General features: G+C 52.9%; 2 protein-coding genes across 2 annotated transcripts in view; both read right to left on the bottom strand.

Annotated features, from left to right (window-relative positions):
* The window catches only part of LOC135899884 (uncharacterized), a 285,314-nt gene that overhangs the window by 106,467 nt on the left and 163,757 nt on the right, over window positions 1-15,090 (bottom strand). The gene's annotated exons all lie outside the window — the stretch shown is intronic.
* LOC135899858 (uncharacterized) lies at window positions 11,174-14,986 on the bottom strand. Its single transcript, XM_065429251.1, has one exon. It carries the CDS (start codon window positions 14,870-14,872, stop codon window positions 11,492-11,494), a length of 3,381 nt encoding a protein of 1,126 aa, XP_065285323.1. The 5' UTR covers window positions 14,873-14,986; the 3' UTR covers window positions 11,174-11,491.

Below are 15,090 nucleotides of genomic sequence, written 5' to 3' on the forward strand. Positions count from 1 at the left end.
AGTAAGGAGCGTCCATTAGCCGCAAAATAAAGCGAGAACGTGCAGCTTGGGCAAAATTTAACGTGTTTATACAGTTAATAGTTGTTGCTTAGTCAACGTTTCCGCTTTCATTTTCTAGAACAGGAGAGCCATACTACATGTTGGAAGCCGGGTTAATTTCGCACGCCTAAAGAATAAATAAATAAATAAATAAATAAATAAATAAATAAATAAATAATTGAATAAAATACTCCGCGCTGTTCACTTTCTCTCTCTCTCTCTCTCTATATATATATATATATATATAAACACTTTTCTGTATATATATATATACAGAAAACACGCCCGTAAAAGATACGGTATATATATATATATATATATATATATATATATATATATATATATATATATATATATATATATATATATATATATATATATATATATATATATATATATATATATATATATAAATACCGTATCTTTTACGGGCGTGTTTTCTGTCGAGGCGAAGTGAACAGCAGGTTTCATCGAGCATGTTTTTCGGCCTCATAAATGTCGCGTACAGGCACGCTGTCAGCAGCTCGCCAAAAAAAAAAAAAAGGCATGTGCAGACTCATTCTCTCTTTCGCATGCACTGCAAAGCACTGCGCTCGTCTGCGTGTGTTTATGGACTCCTTACGCAAAGGCTTCAACCGAAGCCCCGTGCAGTACGCCTATCGTTCAGTCGGTTTTATAACAGTCTATTCTAACAGCCTTGTCTGATGTGCTTCCGGGTTTCGAAAATTAGAGTTTCAAGTCGGTTGTTGTCGTTTTGCGACACGCGTCGTTATGGAAGCAAGCTAAAAGAAAAAAAGAAAGAAAATAACGAGGAGAAACTCCAGCAATAACGTAGCTGCATGAATATTAAATTACGCTGCGCCTCTGCCGTGTCAAAACAGTCACCGTTACTGCGACACGAGGTTGGGCAAGTCAGAAGAGTACGCAAAAATAAGAGCTGTCGCACCAGCTCGTTCTGACGTCATGAGAGAGAGAGAGATACAGAGAGAGAGAGAGAGAGAGAGAGAGGAAGGAGCGAGAACGAGGGAGGGATGGCAGGAAGCTTAACAAGTCTTTGTCTAGTTCGCTACCCTGCCCTTCCACGTGCAGGCTAGAGAACGTTTTAGCGCCACATTGCGAAAAAAAAAGATTCTGGGGTTTTATGTGTCAAAACAAAACGTTACGATTATGAGGCACGCCATAGCAAGGGACTCCTGTTTAATTATGACCTCCCTAAGTTCTTTAAACGCGCACGTTTACCTAAGCACGCGAAACACGAACGTTCTTGCACGAACGTTCAGTGCCAGGCTGTTTACACTGCAAAGGAACGGCCTTAATCTCCGCATTAAACGTTCCACATACACTGTCATCCTGTGAACTGAGACACGTCATTGACTCATGGACTACAGCTACCAGTGTTATCTTGCGCCGTGAAGGCTCTTTCGAGTTTCGTTTCTCGACGAGACATTTCAGTCGCGTCAAATGTGTTTTGTTGGATGGCGTGTTTTGTGCACGTTGGGTATCTGCGTTACGAACTGTGCACATCATTTCATTCTTCGTCTTACCCATCCGCAGTAGCATGCTAACCACGCCGCGAGTGTTATTTAAAGAGCATCTCTCTCTCTTGACCGCCCCCCCCCCGCCCCCTATGGCGAGCTGTGCTGAAACAATGCACTGTTAAGCGTTATGTACAAGAGCAGCTGCTGTTCTGGATCTTTTGTGGCACCAATAATCCCTCCGTGTGTACAAATATTGGTGCAGTGTCACCAACACATTCACAAGTGCCGCAGCGAGAGGTGTGATACAAACAGAACCAGTGAAATGACGTCACTATAAACGTGCCCATGGCCATTAATATTGCTTTCCATTTGTCACACAACACAGAAGAAAAGGAAAAAAGGGAAGTAAAATAAAACAGACGACAATGCATATTAGTGACCGCAACGTCGCAAAAACGAGCAACGTCTCAAAGCCTGGTGCACTAATTAAACGGCGCGCGAACGCTCAGTCCCGGTCTCAAACTGCTTATTGCCACAACTGTGAACACTCGGCCTCCTTAGACGGCTCGGTGAAATGCCCGGCCAAAAACCTCTGCACCTTGCTGACAGTCTGGAGGCGGCTGTACGCTCCCAGTATGTTCAGCGAGCAGTCGCCGTTGGCGTCCTCGTAGTCCAGATCGTAGGCGGCCACGCCGAACTCCACCTTGGTGTAGTTGGCCTTGACGAGGCAGAGCTTCTTGCACACCGTCTGCTCGTTGTCGAACACCAGCATGCGACGCGACGCCTGGTCGTAGGCGCGCATGGCGTACCGCTGCGCCTCGTGCAACAGGTTGTTCGAGAAGGGCGGCGTGTCGCACACCTCGGTGTAGCTGCCGAAGAAGGGCCCCTGGCTGCTCGTGACGCAGGGCGCGAAGATCTCGGCCCCGGCGTTCGGCTTCAGCGTGGACCAGCGACCCTTCATCGAGACGGAGATGGAGATCCGTGGGCCGCCGGCCTGCGAAGCGACCGCCGCCAGGGCCCGCGCGGCGTCGTGCAAGTCGTGCTCCTCCGGAAAGCCCGTCGGCTTCTCCAGTATGGCTGGTGGCGTGGCGATGCACCGGCTCTTCTCCGGATCACCCCGCAGCTGGTGGCCGAGCGAGATGAACAGGTCCGGCTTGAAGGTGCTCTTAAACTTGTTTTTGAAGTAGTCGTTCCACTGGCTAGTGGCGGACAGCGCGCCCAGGATGACGTACGAGGCGTTTCCAGAAGTTCTCGCTATCTTGGCGACGTCTTCGAGCTTCTTGAGTGCCACGAACACTTCGTCCATGTGGTCCTGAGTGACGCCGTGCATGGGACAGTCGATGATGCCGAAATGAAACAAGTTGTGGTCCCAGAAAACTTGCATGGAAGTGTCAGTCAGGTCCTTGATGAGTTTGCTGCGATGTTCGAAGGCGAAACCCGCGCCGAACTGCGTCTTGGTGCGGTCGGCTTTTCGCGCTTTGGCGAGGATGGCGAGCAGGTCGTATTCCCACTTGCCGACGAGCGGGTTGCGACCATTCTTGTATAGCGAGTCGTAGAAGATGTAGTCGCACAGACCGTCGGAAGGAAATATGGCCATGGTGTTCGTCCTGTTGCCGTAGGTGCACAGAAGCGACTGCGCTTTCATGGACGACTGCGAGAGTGGAGGCGGCGAATGTGGCGGAGGACGCGGAGGTGGCGTAGTTGCATATGCAGCCGCAGTTGTGGTGAAGGAGGTAGCGGTAGGCGTACTAGCAGCAACGGGAGGCGGCCTCGTAGCTACCGGTGCCGGCGTAGTAGGTGGCGGCTTCACGGCTACGGGGAGCTCGGTCACCGCTCGCCGCGGCCCGGAACCGGAAGCGGGCGGGTGGTCGTATCTGGTGCTGCTGTCACCGGGGCCGCCGGCGCCGTAGCCGTCGGTGTCGCCTTGGGGTTCCAGGCCACCGAAGATGAGTACCGCGATGACTATGCCCATGATGAACAGCAGGCCGCAGAAGGCGATGACGACGAGAGTGAAGGTGGAAAAGCCGCCCTGGTCCTCAACGGCTGACTGACGGGTCGTCAGGGTCGTCATTTCGAGGTATGACTGGCTCCAGTCAGATTGATCCCCCGTGACGTCCATTCCGCTTACTGCGCTCGATGAGTCGCCTCTGCCGGGCGTCCGTAAATGTCGTTCTTCGTGGATCGCGGGAACGCAGGCGACAGCGAGGGCACCTGAGCGCGAGAATTGCGTGCGCGAGGCTTGCTCGTTTGCTTCGTAAGCCACGGCGCTTACCCCACTGCGGGCGTAGAATTTCCTACACAAATTTCTATGCGGGACTGCTTAATGCCGCAACATGTAAAAAATGACCGCCCAAGCATTTTGTACAGATGGTTAACTAAATTTCGGAGTTTTACGTGCCGAAACCACGATCTGATTATGAGGCACGCCGTAGTACGGGGGGACTCCGGAAATTTGGACCACCTGGGGCTCTTTAACGTGCACCTAATTATAGGTACATGGGTGTTTTCGCATTTCGCCTCCATCGAAACACGCCCGCCGTATAGACAGTTGACCAGCGAAGCTAGAACGTGCGGCCCTGGTGCTTATCACTGGGTTAATCCCGACGGTGTATTAAAGCTTTTCTCAATTATTGGTTACGTCCTTGCGTTTCTTACTGAGGTTACACATCCAATGTCACGAGTTTGCTCGGCGGTGTGGTTAGCAGCATCCGCCCGCCATTGACGCTTGAGACTCTTCAAAATTAGATTGCTTCAAAATTACATCTGTACATCACGTAAGATAATGAATGGCTCGTAACCCCGTTAACGCGGCCTCCTCATTACGAAGTCAGAAGTGAAATTCAGCTCTGGAATGATGAGCGGCAGCGGAGCCAGCTGTGGAAGAAGACGACGGTGCTCGAGCCATTGCTGATGATGACAGTTTTCTTTACAGCGGCGTCCACAGATGCATTTTCGAGACTTACGAAGCTTCGCTCTAGCAGCTCGGTTCACAGGGATGATGCATACGCGCAGAGTGTCTTTTATCTTGGGAATTTATAAACATATTATTGCTTGGAAATTAGGCAGACGAAGCGCATATAAGGCATATTGAAGAAAGCCACAAAACATTGACTCGCCATCCCCACCCTGCGAAAGAGCATGTCCGGCGATGCTGTTTGAAAATCACCGCTGCAACTGATGAGGGGGAGGCATGCAATGCTTTATTGCTTCAGAGAAATAGTAGAAATGGTAGAGTAGCGGTAATTCTGACAGCACGCCGCCGTTGACCGTAGTGCAGGTTCTCTTTTTCCTTTACCGCTCCTGGTGTGTTCACAATACTTCTCGGGAGTTCTAACTATGCGTCGCCTGCCCATGGCGGTGCTGAAACAACAATGAAATCAGTTGCTAGGCTGGTTCTGTTATATTCGATAGGCCAGTAACGTGACTCCCCACTTCACAAGCTGCCATTGCCACAGAAGCCTGCGCAACAGTGATCTTCATCACAACAATTTAAATTAAGTCATGAGGCTTTTTTTACGCGCCAAAACCACGATCTCATTACGAGGCGCGCCATGGCGGGGGACTCCGTAAATTTGGACCACCTGGATTTCTTTGGCGTGCACCTAAATATCAGTACACGGGTGTTGTCGCGTTTCGACCCCATTGAAGTGCGATCTTTATCAGGAAACGCGTTCGGAGAGCGCTACGTGCTCCGCATTGTTATCAGGAGCGCCTTACCATCAATTATGCGGTTCGGATGATTGTTTCGTGCTTGTTTTCTATTGAAACGAATGCTGTTCCGTACGTTGTATGCGTGATTCCAAATGAATGGAGGCACCTTTCACTTCACTACGCCGAGTGCATGAAGGCCGCTTCCCCTCCGCCGTGGTTACGCCCAATATTTCACTACCTCCGGGGTCGACCCACATTTTAGCCCACGGCCTACGTCACGAAAAATGCCGACCGACGAGAGGCTAGTAGCTTCGCTGCGAAAATACGAAGACACCTAAGCACTTAATAGATATGAATGCGAATACATTAATGTCCTATCGAACGACGTTGAGCGGTCCTTCGAGTATTGCGCTGCGAGTAATGTATTGACACGTGTACTTATCTTTATCGGGCAACCACGTTTCGCCGCTTAACAACTGTAATCGCAGAGCGAGGGACGCGCCTGCATGTATCCGACGTTTCTGGAAAGTTATCGACGCTTCTATCAGCGTGTCTGTTGTCGCCGAACCTTGTGTTATCAGATTTCATCGCGTGACACGAATGGTTTAGAACTTTGTGGAAGACCGCGGGTCCCATCAGTTAATCTGGAACATTCGACGACTGATCTATAAAAGCCGACGCGCTTGACCCGCTGATCAGTTTTCCGACGATCGCCTATCGTGTTCGCCGCTATCGTTGTGCTATAAGTGTAGCCTGTTCTTGTGGGCACAGGTTCGCCCAATAAAAGCTAGTTTTGTATTCCACCGTATTGCTTCTTTCTTCACCGTCACTACCACGTGACAGTATCATATAGCGGCACGTGCCAACGCCGCATGCCACCGACGTCCTGCGCGACGAGAGACCGAGGAAGCAGCAGAGGCCACCAAGGCCGGCAGACGTGCGCATCAGCTAAGCTCAGTGGGGGTGAGGGAGGGAGAGAGAGAGATACGGAACGCGCGCCGGCTTCCGAGAGCGAGGGTGACGTGGCGTCGCGGCGATGCCCTCTCTCCTGACGCAGCACCTGGTGCGCTAGCGAGCAACGGGTGTACCCTTCCGCCCACTCTGCTCTGTCGGGGCGCGCTCGTGATGCACGTGGCGTTGCAGCCCATGGCAATTCAGGTGCCGTTTCACTGATTCAGACGCCGGGCATTTTCGCTCACTGGGCCATTTCACGCTTTCACGTCAAATCGTCTGAAGCCAAAAGCACGAAGGTCAGACACATCGATGTACTAACCTCATTTTTTTTGTGTTAGCTGAATGATTGAAACGCCACAGTTCCCGTTAGGAGCTTCTGAAGCAAACTCTCTGATTACGGGGAATTGGCCAAGATGTTTGCGGAAATGGGTAAAAAGGGTAATGTGTATATTGTACATAGAATGATGAACTAGACAAGTTAAGCGACCGATAAATATGCATATCAGTTCATTAAAATCACGTTTTATTGCCACTGCTGCGGAAATAACCTGCTGCGGAAATAACCTGGTGCGGTAGCTGTGAGGTTGTTTTTGTACGACTAGCTCGCTTATGGTCCTTGAAGCACTTCGCGGTACATATATGGCGGTATATTTATCCGTTTCAACGTCACGCCAACAAACGCCATATCTAATTGCTTTGTTTTCTCATTTGGCTTTATTAGAAATGTGCGCTTTGGGTTATTTTAAACACTTATTCCTTTATATTTTTATTGACCTTTAGCATGTGACACCTTTGGTGATGCTGGTGTGCTTCACATTTCTCTAAATTTCTTTCTACAACCAAGGCGACCAAAATTGGCGGCGCATGCACCATTTAGAGAACATGGGCGACATTCATTAACTTAGAAATATTTCTTACGATTGGTTTGTGACTCGTGATGATATCATCACTCGTTCCATCACTCGTTGCGCAGTCCTTACCTTCACAAATTGATTTGTAGTCCCACATCGCCTGCCTTCACCCGTGCATTGGCGGACGTGAAACAGGCTGACGTGACGTCAGCCTGATTAATTGGTACCCACTCGGGACGGACAGCGCTGCCGACTTCACTGCGCAACGGTGCCGCTTTTAGCCGAGGCACTCTTCCAGTGGCACCACAGTTGAACTTGAGCCACAGTTTTTTTTTTTCGAGTTCCTAATCGTCTGCCTCAGTGAGGGCAAGGTCCCTTACCGCACCATTGACTAGCCCGTCCATTACGTCTATGTTGACGGTTATCACATACGGCGAAACTCCCGGTCCTCATTTTCGTCTGCTCGCATGTAAGAGTCGGTGCGGTGAAGCTCCCGGGACTCACATTCGGCTGCTCGCACCTGAGGGTGTGAGCCACGAAGCTTCCGGGCCACATTTCCTGCTGCTTGCACACGAGGGTCGCCGCGGCGAAGTCGCCGGGCCGCATTTTCGGCAGCACGCACTAGAGGGCCTTCGCGGCGAAGCCCTTTTGCACTGTTTTTTTCGAGAACGACGTCGACGGCGACCTGCGGCTTGTGCTGCTCCCTGCACAGTGCTCTGCTGAGCCCGAAGTTGCCTGATTGCAACTGCGCGTGTACCTGTACGAGTGGCTTCTTTAGCAGTGGTTCGTACTTTTCGAGGAGGCGCCATAACGCCTTGCGAAGAGGTAACACAGGCAGCGAGACTAGTCGGCGCACATGTCACATCCCTCGACACGTGTCAAGATACGATGCAAGTGTTGATCGGTACAGCTGAGAGGCGATACCCTGGCGGGACAAGAAGCTCTCGTCCAGCAAGTCCGTCGAGCAGCCATGGCCACTGGAGTCCTGGAATGAGTACACCACCCACTGGACCTCAAGAGCAACCACCTCGATGGTCCCAATAAATGTTTTCTCTCTCTTTTTCTCAGTCCTCAGGAACGATTGATTTCGTTTGGTTTTATTGCCTACAGATATGGCTCAACCCACTATACGGGTGATCGGCTATTGTTATGTTTCGCCTACGACGCGCGGTATAGCCGGCGCGGATGCAAGGGACGCCGGAGCTTCGTTCAAAGCGGCGGACATTTTGGCCCGTTCAGCGCCGCCGCAACGCCTCCCCGCCAAGCGCGTCCAGGCATGTTTCAATGCCACGTGTCTTCAAGTGTGCGTGTGCGTGTGCGTGTGTGTGTGCGTGTGTGTGTGTGTGTGTGTGTGTGTGTGTGTGTGTGTGTGTGTGTGTGTGTGTGTGCACGTTGGTGCTCACACTTGTCAAAGCGCGGCAGCCAGGGAGAGGAGCTCCCCAAGTGTGAAGCGAGGAAGTCGGACCGACGCCGGCCCAGCGGATGCGTCACTACACTCGTCTCAACGTGTCTCTCAGCGTGTCCGTGCCCCGTCACGTGGCCTCATCCCGAGACGTTCGTTCTTGCCCTCACCTCCGAGAGTATAAAAGCAGCTGCCCCGTCAGCAGTCTTCCGTCGAGTAGCGTGCGCTCCCGTCTCTCCACTTCGGTCGACCTGACCGGCCGCTCTTTTGCGATGCTAGAATAAACAAGTTGTTCTGTTAGCAGTCGACTCATGCTTTGCTCGGACCTTCGGATGCTTCCAGTTGTGCCCCAGGCCGCCAGGCCAACGCTACCCTTGGGGCTTGCGACCCAGATGCAACAACTTGTGCCAGCGGTTTGATTGCAACACTATGAATCGGGCGGCGATATGAAGAACGGACCGTTTAATTCCGCGCGCTAGTGACACTTCTTCTTGTTCGCTATGTTTCTTCTAAGCGGCGATATGCCTTCCTTTCACCATTGTCCTTGATGCATTACAGACGCGCTATTTTCCTCCCTTTCAAGGGATGCATCTTCCCAATGGCAAAGTTAAGCGGGGGCATGCAAGAAACACTATAAAGCATGGCTTTATACGCACCACGATATGTAACTGCAATGCAAAGTGAGCACGTGTCGATGCTACGCGACAGGCCGTGAGATCGCGTGACTTCTCGCGCGCTAGGCGATAGCTGCGGCCGAAATCGGACACTGGCGGCGGCGGACAACCTCGCCAACCAAAACGGGATGAGCCTATAACAGCTTACGCGGCTAAAAACCTATGGCAGGACAAATCTCATGATGGCCTTCGATGATAATGCAATTAGCACTCGATTAGCGTAGCAATACATCCTCTTCCTGAAGTCCCGTTCATTTATTATCTGTAGTGGTCATTCTGAGCGAGAGAATGAAAGGCAAAAATTTTAGCCGGCGTATAGACATCGCGGTCATGATACTCTGCGTAGGGGAGGAAATTGGGGAGAGAAAGACAGAAGGAGAAACGCGGAAAAAAATGAAAGAAGTAAAAAAAGTTGGGCACAGATTTTTCGGACTCACGGCCAATGGCGTGCAAAGGTAGAAACCTTCAGCGTATGCATCATCCTACTATTAGGTCACAGAATCCGCTGCGTGAAAGGTGCATGAAGGTGTCATAGCACCACTAAAGTTTGTCGAGCTGACCAATGTTTTCTGAGTACGCAAATAAAAAACTTCATCGCACGCCTCCGTTGCGTGAGGCAGGATAAAGGGCTCAAGACACAGTGAAATGATGAAGGACTCCGAGTAAGTGAACGCTTGCAACGTTCCTGGAATGCACGCTCGTCGGCACACGCTCGAAACTCAAACAGAGTATGCTCCACGGTTTCAACTGAGCCACAGTTGTTTCAGTGTGGACTTGTCACTTGACCGATCGAAGCAGTACCGTTAGCCGCTTCCATAGGCGGTGTTCACTCGAAGGCGAGGTCATTCTTATACTTCTATTGTTTCGGCCATATTCGATATACCCCAGTACTTTCCCACTTAGCTATGACGTTTGTTGCTAAGCGTCGTCATGTCGCCATGTTCATGGCGACATGACGACGACTGCATAAAGACGATGCAGTGACAACGATGGAACGACGGAGAAGGAACGACGTCGATGGAAAGACAAATACGGTACAACGACGACGGGACCACGTCAATGAAAGGACAATTGACGGACAATGGGATGATGAGGACAATGGAAGGGTGAGGGAATGCGTGACGACGAACACGTGACGACGTTGGCATGACGACAACCGAGTGACGAAGCTCCAATAATGACAACGCCAGAATGAGTGCCCAATAGTGACAACGCCAGAATAATGATTGAATGGCGACACCATAATTAGGATGGGATAAAAAAGCAGGAACGAAGTCGATGGATCAACGTATTGCGATGTGGCGACTATAGAATGACGATACTAAAGAGATGACGATGGTAAAACGACAGCGTGACAATGACAATGTATTCGGTCTTAACTCAGGAAGAGGACCTTAGTGTTGAGGCAATGAACGACAATCTCGTGGGCATGATTAAGGAGTGTGCAATAGAAATCGGTGGTAACTCCGTTAGGCAGGATACCAGCAAACTATCGCAGGAGACGAAAGATCTGATCAAGAAACGCCAATGTATGAAAGCCTCTAACCCTACAGCTAGAATAGATTAAGAAGTTTGCAGGGACGGCATGGCCACAGTTAGTACATGACCGGGGTGGTTGGAGAAGTATGGGAAAGGCCTTTGCCCTGCAGTGGGCGTAACCAGGCTGATGATGATGATGACAATGAAAGTATGACAACAAGCTAGCACGTTCTCTTGCACTTGCATACTTTCATCCCGACGCGGTTGTTTTCGGATGCTTGCTGTGCAAATGATGGGAACTGACTGAGGCGATGCGGGGTATACGTTCGCCATAATTCTTGCCCAGAGAAACGCGCTTTTGCGCCCTCCCAGAGGAGGTACAATATTCGACTTAGAGCAACTGAATTATACCCGCGCAAAACCATGTAATTCGTTAAAGTGAACTGCGCAATAAGGGGTGAGCGTGTCACTTAACTTTTACCTCTAAATCAATAAGGAGATCTCAGCACATTGCCAAGCGTTGTGTAGAAGCGTATCAGCTATTATAAATGTTATGCGCTGTCAATTATTCGGTCTACATGGCTCGGTGCAGTGCCCTTACGCACTCGCAGGTGACTCAGTGCGGTGTTAGTGAAACAGAATCAATGATGGGACCACACTGAAAACACGCCCTTTACTGTTAGGATCGTTTCACAGAACACACTGGAAAATGAAAAAAAGAAAGAGAAGGAAAAGCTACACATAAATGCATACAAGTTCCCGAGACATCGTCGCCATACGAAAACAAGCAAACGCCTCCAGGAGCCGGCTCTTGGAGCTTAAATTTGCGAATGTCAATCGCATCGGAAGCAGTTCGATTCGCCGCTGCGTCGTTCAAATAACCCCGGCCAAGATGACTAAGCTATTCAATAACCGGCATGCGAGTGTCGGTCAGTAAATAGTGAAGTCACGGTCTCAACCTTATTATCGCCACAGCTTGGAACACTCGGCCTCCTTAGACGGATCGGTGAACTGGCTGGCCAAATACCTCTGCACAGTGCTCACAGCCTTGGTGCGGCTATAGGCTCCCTTAGTGTTGAGCGACGAGCAGGTGTCGTCGGTGTCTTCGTAGTCCAGGTCGTAGATCGCCACGCCGAATTCCACCTTGGTGTAGTTGGCCTTGACGAGGCAGATCTTCTTGCACAGAGTCTCCTCGTTGTCGTACACGAACATGCGCCGCGACGCCTTGTCGTAGGTGTGCATGGCGTACCGCTTCCCGTCGTGCAACAGGTTGTTCGAGAAGGGCGGCGTGTCGCACACGTCTTTGTAGCTGCCATAGAAGGGCCCCTGTTTGCTCGTGACGCAGGGCGCGAAGACCTCGGCCTTGACCTTCGGCTTCAGCGTGGACCAGCGACCCTTCATCGAGACGGAGATGGAGATCCGTGGGCCGCCGGCTTGCGAAGCAACGGCCGCCAGGGCTCGCGCAGCGTCGTGCAAGTCGTGTTCGTCTGGAAACCCCGTTGGCTTCTGCAGTATGGCTGGTGGCGTGGCGATGCACCGGCTCTTCTCCGGATCGCCCCGCAGCTGGTGGCCGAGCGAGATGAACAGGTCCGGCTTGAAGGTATTCTTGAACTTGTCTTTGAAGTACTCGGTCCACTGGCTAGTGGCGGACAGCGCGCCCAGGATGACGTACGAGGCGTTTCCAGAAGTTCTCGCTATCTTGGCGACGTCTTCGAGCTTCTTGAGTGCCACGAACACTTCGTCCATATCGGCCTTGGTGACGCCGTGCATGGGACAGTCGATGATGCCGAAGTGAAACAAGTTGTGTTGCCAGAAAGCTTCCAGGGACGTTTTGGTCAGTTGGCTGATGAGTTTGTCGCGATGTTGGAAGGCGAAACCCGCACCATACTGCGACTTGGTGCGGTCGGCTTTCTGCGCTCTCGAGAGGATGGAGAATACGTCGTAGTCCCACTGTCCTCCGACAAGCGGGTTGCGATTGTTCTTGTACATCGAGTCGTAGAAGATGTAGTCGCACAAACCATCCGGTGGATAGACGGTGCTGCCGCCTGTCTTTTTACCGAAGGTGCACAGAAGCGAGATAGGTTTTATGGATGACTGTGTGAGAGGAGGTGGCGGAGTAGGCCGAACTGGCGGAGGTGGCCGAGTAGGCCGAGTTGGCGGAGGAGGAGGAGGGGGTGGAGGACGTTTAGTTGCCGGAGGAGGCGGAGGAGGAGGTGGTGGAGGGCGTTTAGTTGTCGGAGGAGGTGGTGGAGGCGGTGGTGGACGGCGTTTAGTTGCCGGCGGAGGTGGTGGACGGCGTTTAGTGGTCGGAGGAGGCGGAGGAGGAGGTGGTGGAGGACGTCTAGTTGTCCGTGCAGGCGGAGGAGGCGGTGGTGGACGACGTTTAGTTGTCGGAGGAGGCGGAGGAGGAGGTGGTGGAGGACGTCTAGTTGTCCGTGCAGGCGGAGGAGGCGGTGGTGGACGACGTTTAGTTGTCGGAGGAGGCGGAGGAGGAGGTGGTGGAGGACGTCTAGTTGTCCGTGCAGGCGGAGGAGGCGGTGGTGGACGACGTTTAGTTGTCGGAGGAGGCGGAGGAGGAGGTGGTGGAGGGCGTTTAGTTGCCGGCGGAGGTGGTGGACGGCGTTTAGTGGTCGGAGGAGGCGGAGGAGGAGGTGGTGGAGGACGTCTAGTTGTCCGTGCAGGCGGAGGAGGCGGTGGTGGACGACGTTTAGTTGTCGGAGGAGGCGGAGGAGGAGGTGGTGGAGGACGTCTAGTTGTCCGTGCAGGCGGAGGAGGCGGTGGTGGACGACGTTTAGTTGTCGGAGGAGGCGGAGGAGGAGGTGGTGGAGGGCGTTTAGTTGTCGGGGGAGGCGGAGGAGGCGGCGGAGGATGTGGTGGACGGCGTTTAGTTGTCGGAGAAGGTGGCGGAGGGCGTTTAGTTGTCGGAACAGGTGGAGGAGGTGGTGGCAGGCGTTTAGTTGTCGGAGGAGGTGGAGGAGGCGGTGGTGGACGGCGTTTAGTTGCCGGAGGAGGTGGAGGAGGTGGTGGTGGACGGCGTTTAGTTGCCGGAGGAGGTGGTGGACGGCGTTTAGTAGTCGGAGGAGGCGGAGGGGGAGGTGGCGGAGGGCGTTTAGTTGTCGGTGGAGGTGGAGGAGGAAGTGGCGGAGGGCGTGTAGTTGTCGGAGGAGGTGCTGGACGGCGTTTAGTTGTCGTAGGACGCGGAAGAGGAGGTGGCCGAGGGCGTTTAGTTGTCGTAGGAGGCGGAGGAGGAGGTGGCCGAGGGCGTTTAGTTGTCGTAGGACGCGGAGGAGGAGGTGGCCGAGGGCGTTTAGTTGTCGTAGGAGGCGGAGGAGGAGGTGGCCGAGGGCGTTTAGTTGTCGAAGGCGGAGGAGGCGGTGGTGGACGGCGTTTAGTTGTCGCAGGAGTCGGAGGAGGAAGTGGCAGAGGGCGTTTAGTTGTCGGAGGAGGCGGTGGAGGCGGACGAGGAAGTGGTGGACGGCGTTTAGTTGTCGCAGGAGGCAGAGGAGGAGGTGGCGGAGGGCGTTTAGTTGTGGCAGGAGGTGGTGGAGGGCGTTTAGTTGGAGGAGGAGGCGCAGGAGGAGGTGGTGGAGGGCGTTTACTTGTCGGAGGAGGTGGTGGACGGCGTTTAGTTGCCGCAGGAGGTGGAAGAGGCGGAGAAGGAGGCGGTGGAGGTCGTCTAGCTGTCGGAGGAGCCGGAGAAGGAGGCCGTGAAGGGCGTTTAGGTGGCGGAGGAGGTGGTGGCAGAGGGCGTTTAGATGTCGGAATAAGCGGAGGACGTTCAGGTGCTGGAGGAGGAGAGGGTGGTGGAGGGTGTTTAGATGTCGGAACAGGCGGAGGAGGAGGTGGCGGAGGGCGTTTACGTGGCGGAAGTGGCGGACGTCTGGGAGTCGCTTTTTCCAGCGTAGTTGTGGTGACGGGTGTAGTAGTAGGCTTAGTACGTATAATAGGAGACGGCCTCGTTGTTATCGGTCTTGGCGTTCTAGGCGGGGACCTAGTGAGTCTAGGGCGACCGGTCACCGGTGGCGATGGTGGCGCTTTCGTTGTGGGGCGATTAGTAATTACTGTCCGTGGCGGGGAGCGGGCAACGGGCGGGTATTTCACCGGATTTTCTACGTCATCGTCGTCACCATCTCCACCTGAGTCAGAATCGTCGAAGAGCTCCAGGTCTCCGAATAGTAGTAGCGCGATGGCTATGGCGATGATGAAAGCCAGGACGCAGCACACAACGGCTGCGAGTGTGACGTTGCAATCCTCTTCACCTTCGTCACTGTCCGAAGAACCGGTCAGGGTCGACACTTCGAGGGTCGACTGGTCCTCGCCGGATGAATCCCACTCGCTGTCCATCCGCCTGCTGTACTACGTGAGTCGCTTCTGCTTGGTGTGGTCTCTCCTTCTCCGGTGTACCGGAATGGCGTTCTTCGTGGATCGCTGGAACGCAGGAGACCGCGAGGACGCCAGGGCGCGTGATTGCTCTCGCGGAGCTTGCGCGTTTTCTTCTTAAATTATGGCGCTTGCCCGCTACACGGGCATAGAATTACTACAAAAATTACGGCACGAAAGTA

This window comes from Dermacentor albipictus, chromosome 2 (genome assembly GCF_038994185.2).
Source record: "Dermacentor albipictus isolate Rhodes 1998 colony chromosome 2, USDA_Dalb.pri_finalv2, whole genome shotgun sequence".
NCBI classification, from domain to species: domain Eukaryota; kingdom Metazoa; phylum Arthropoda; class Arachnida; order Ixodida; family Ixodidae; genus Dermacentor; species Dermacentor albipictus.

Coding starts and splice junctions, on each gene's coding strand:
- LOC135899858 (XM_065429251.1), bottom strand. CDS start 14,872: ATGGACAGCGAGTGGGATTCATCCGGCGAGGACCAGTCGACCCTCGAA.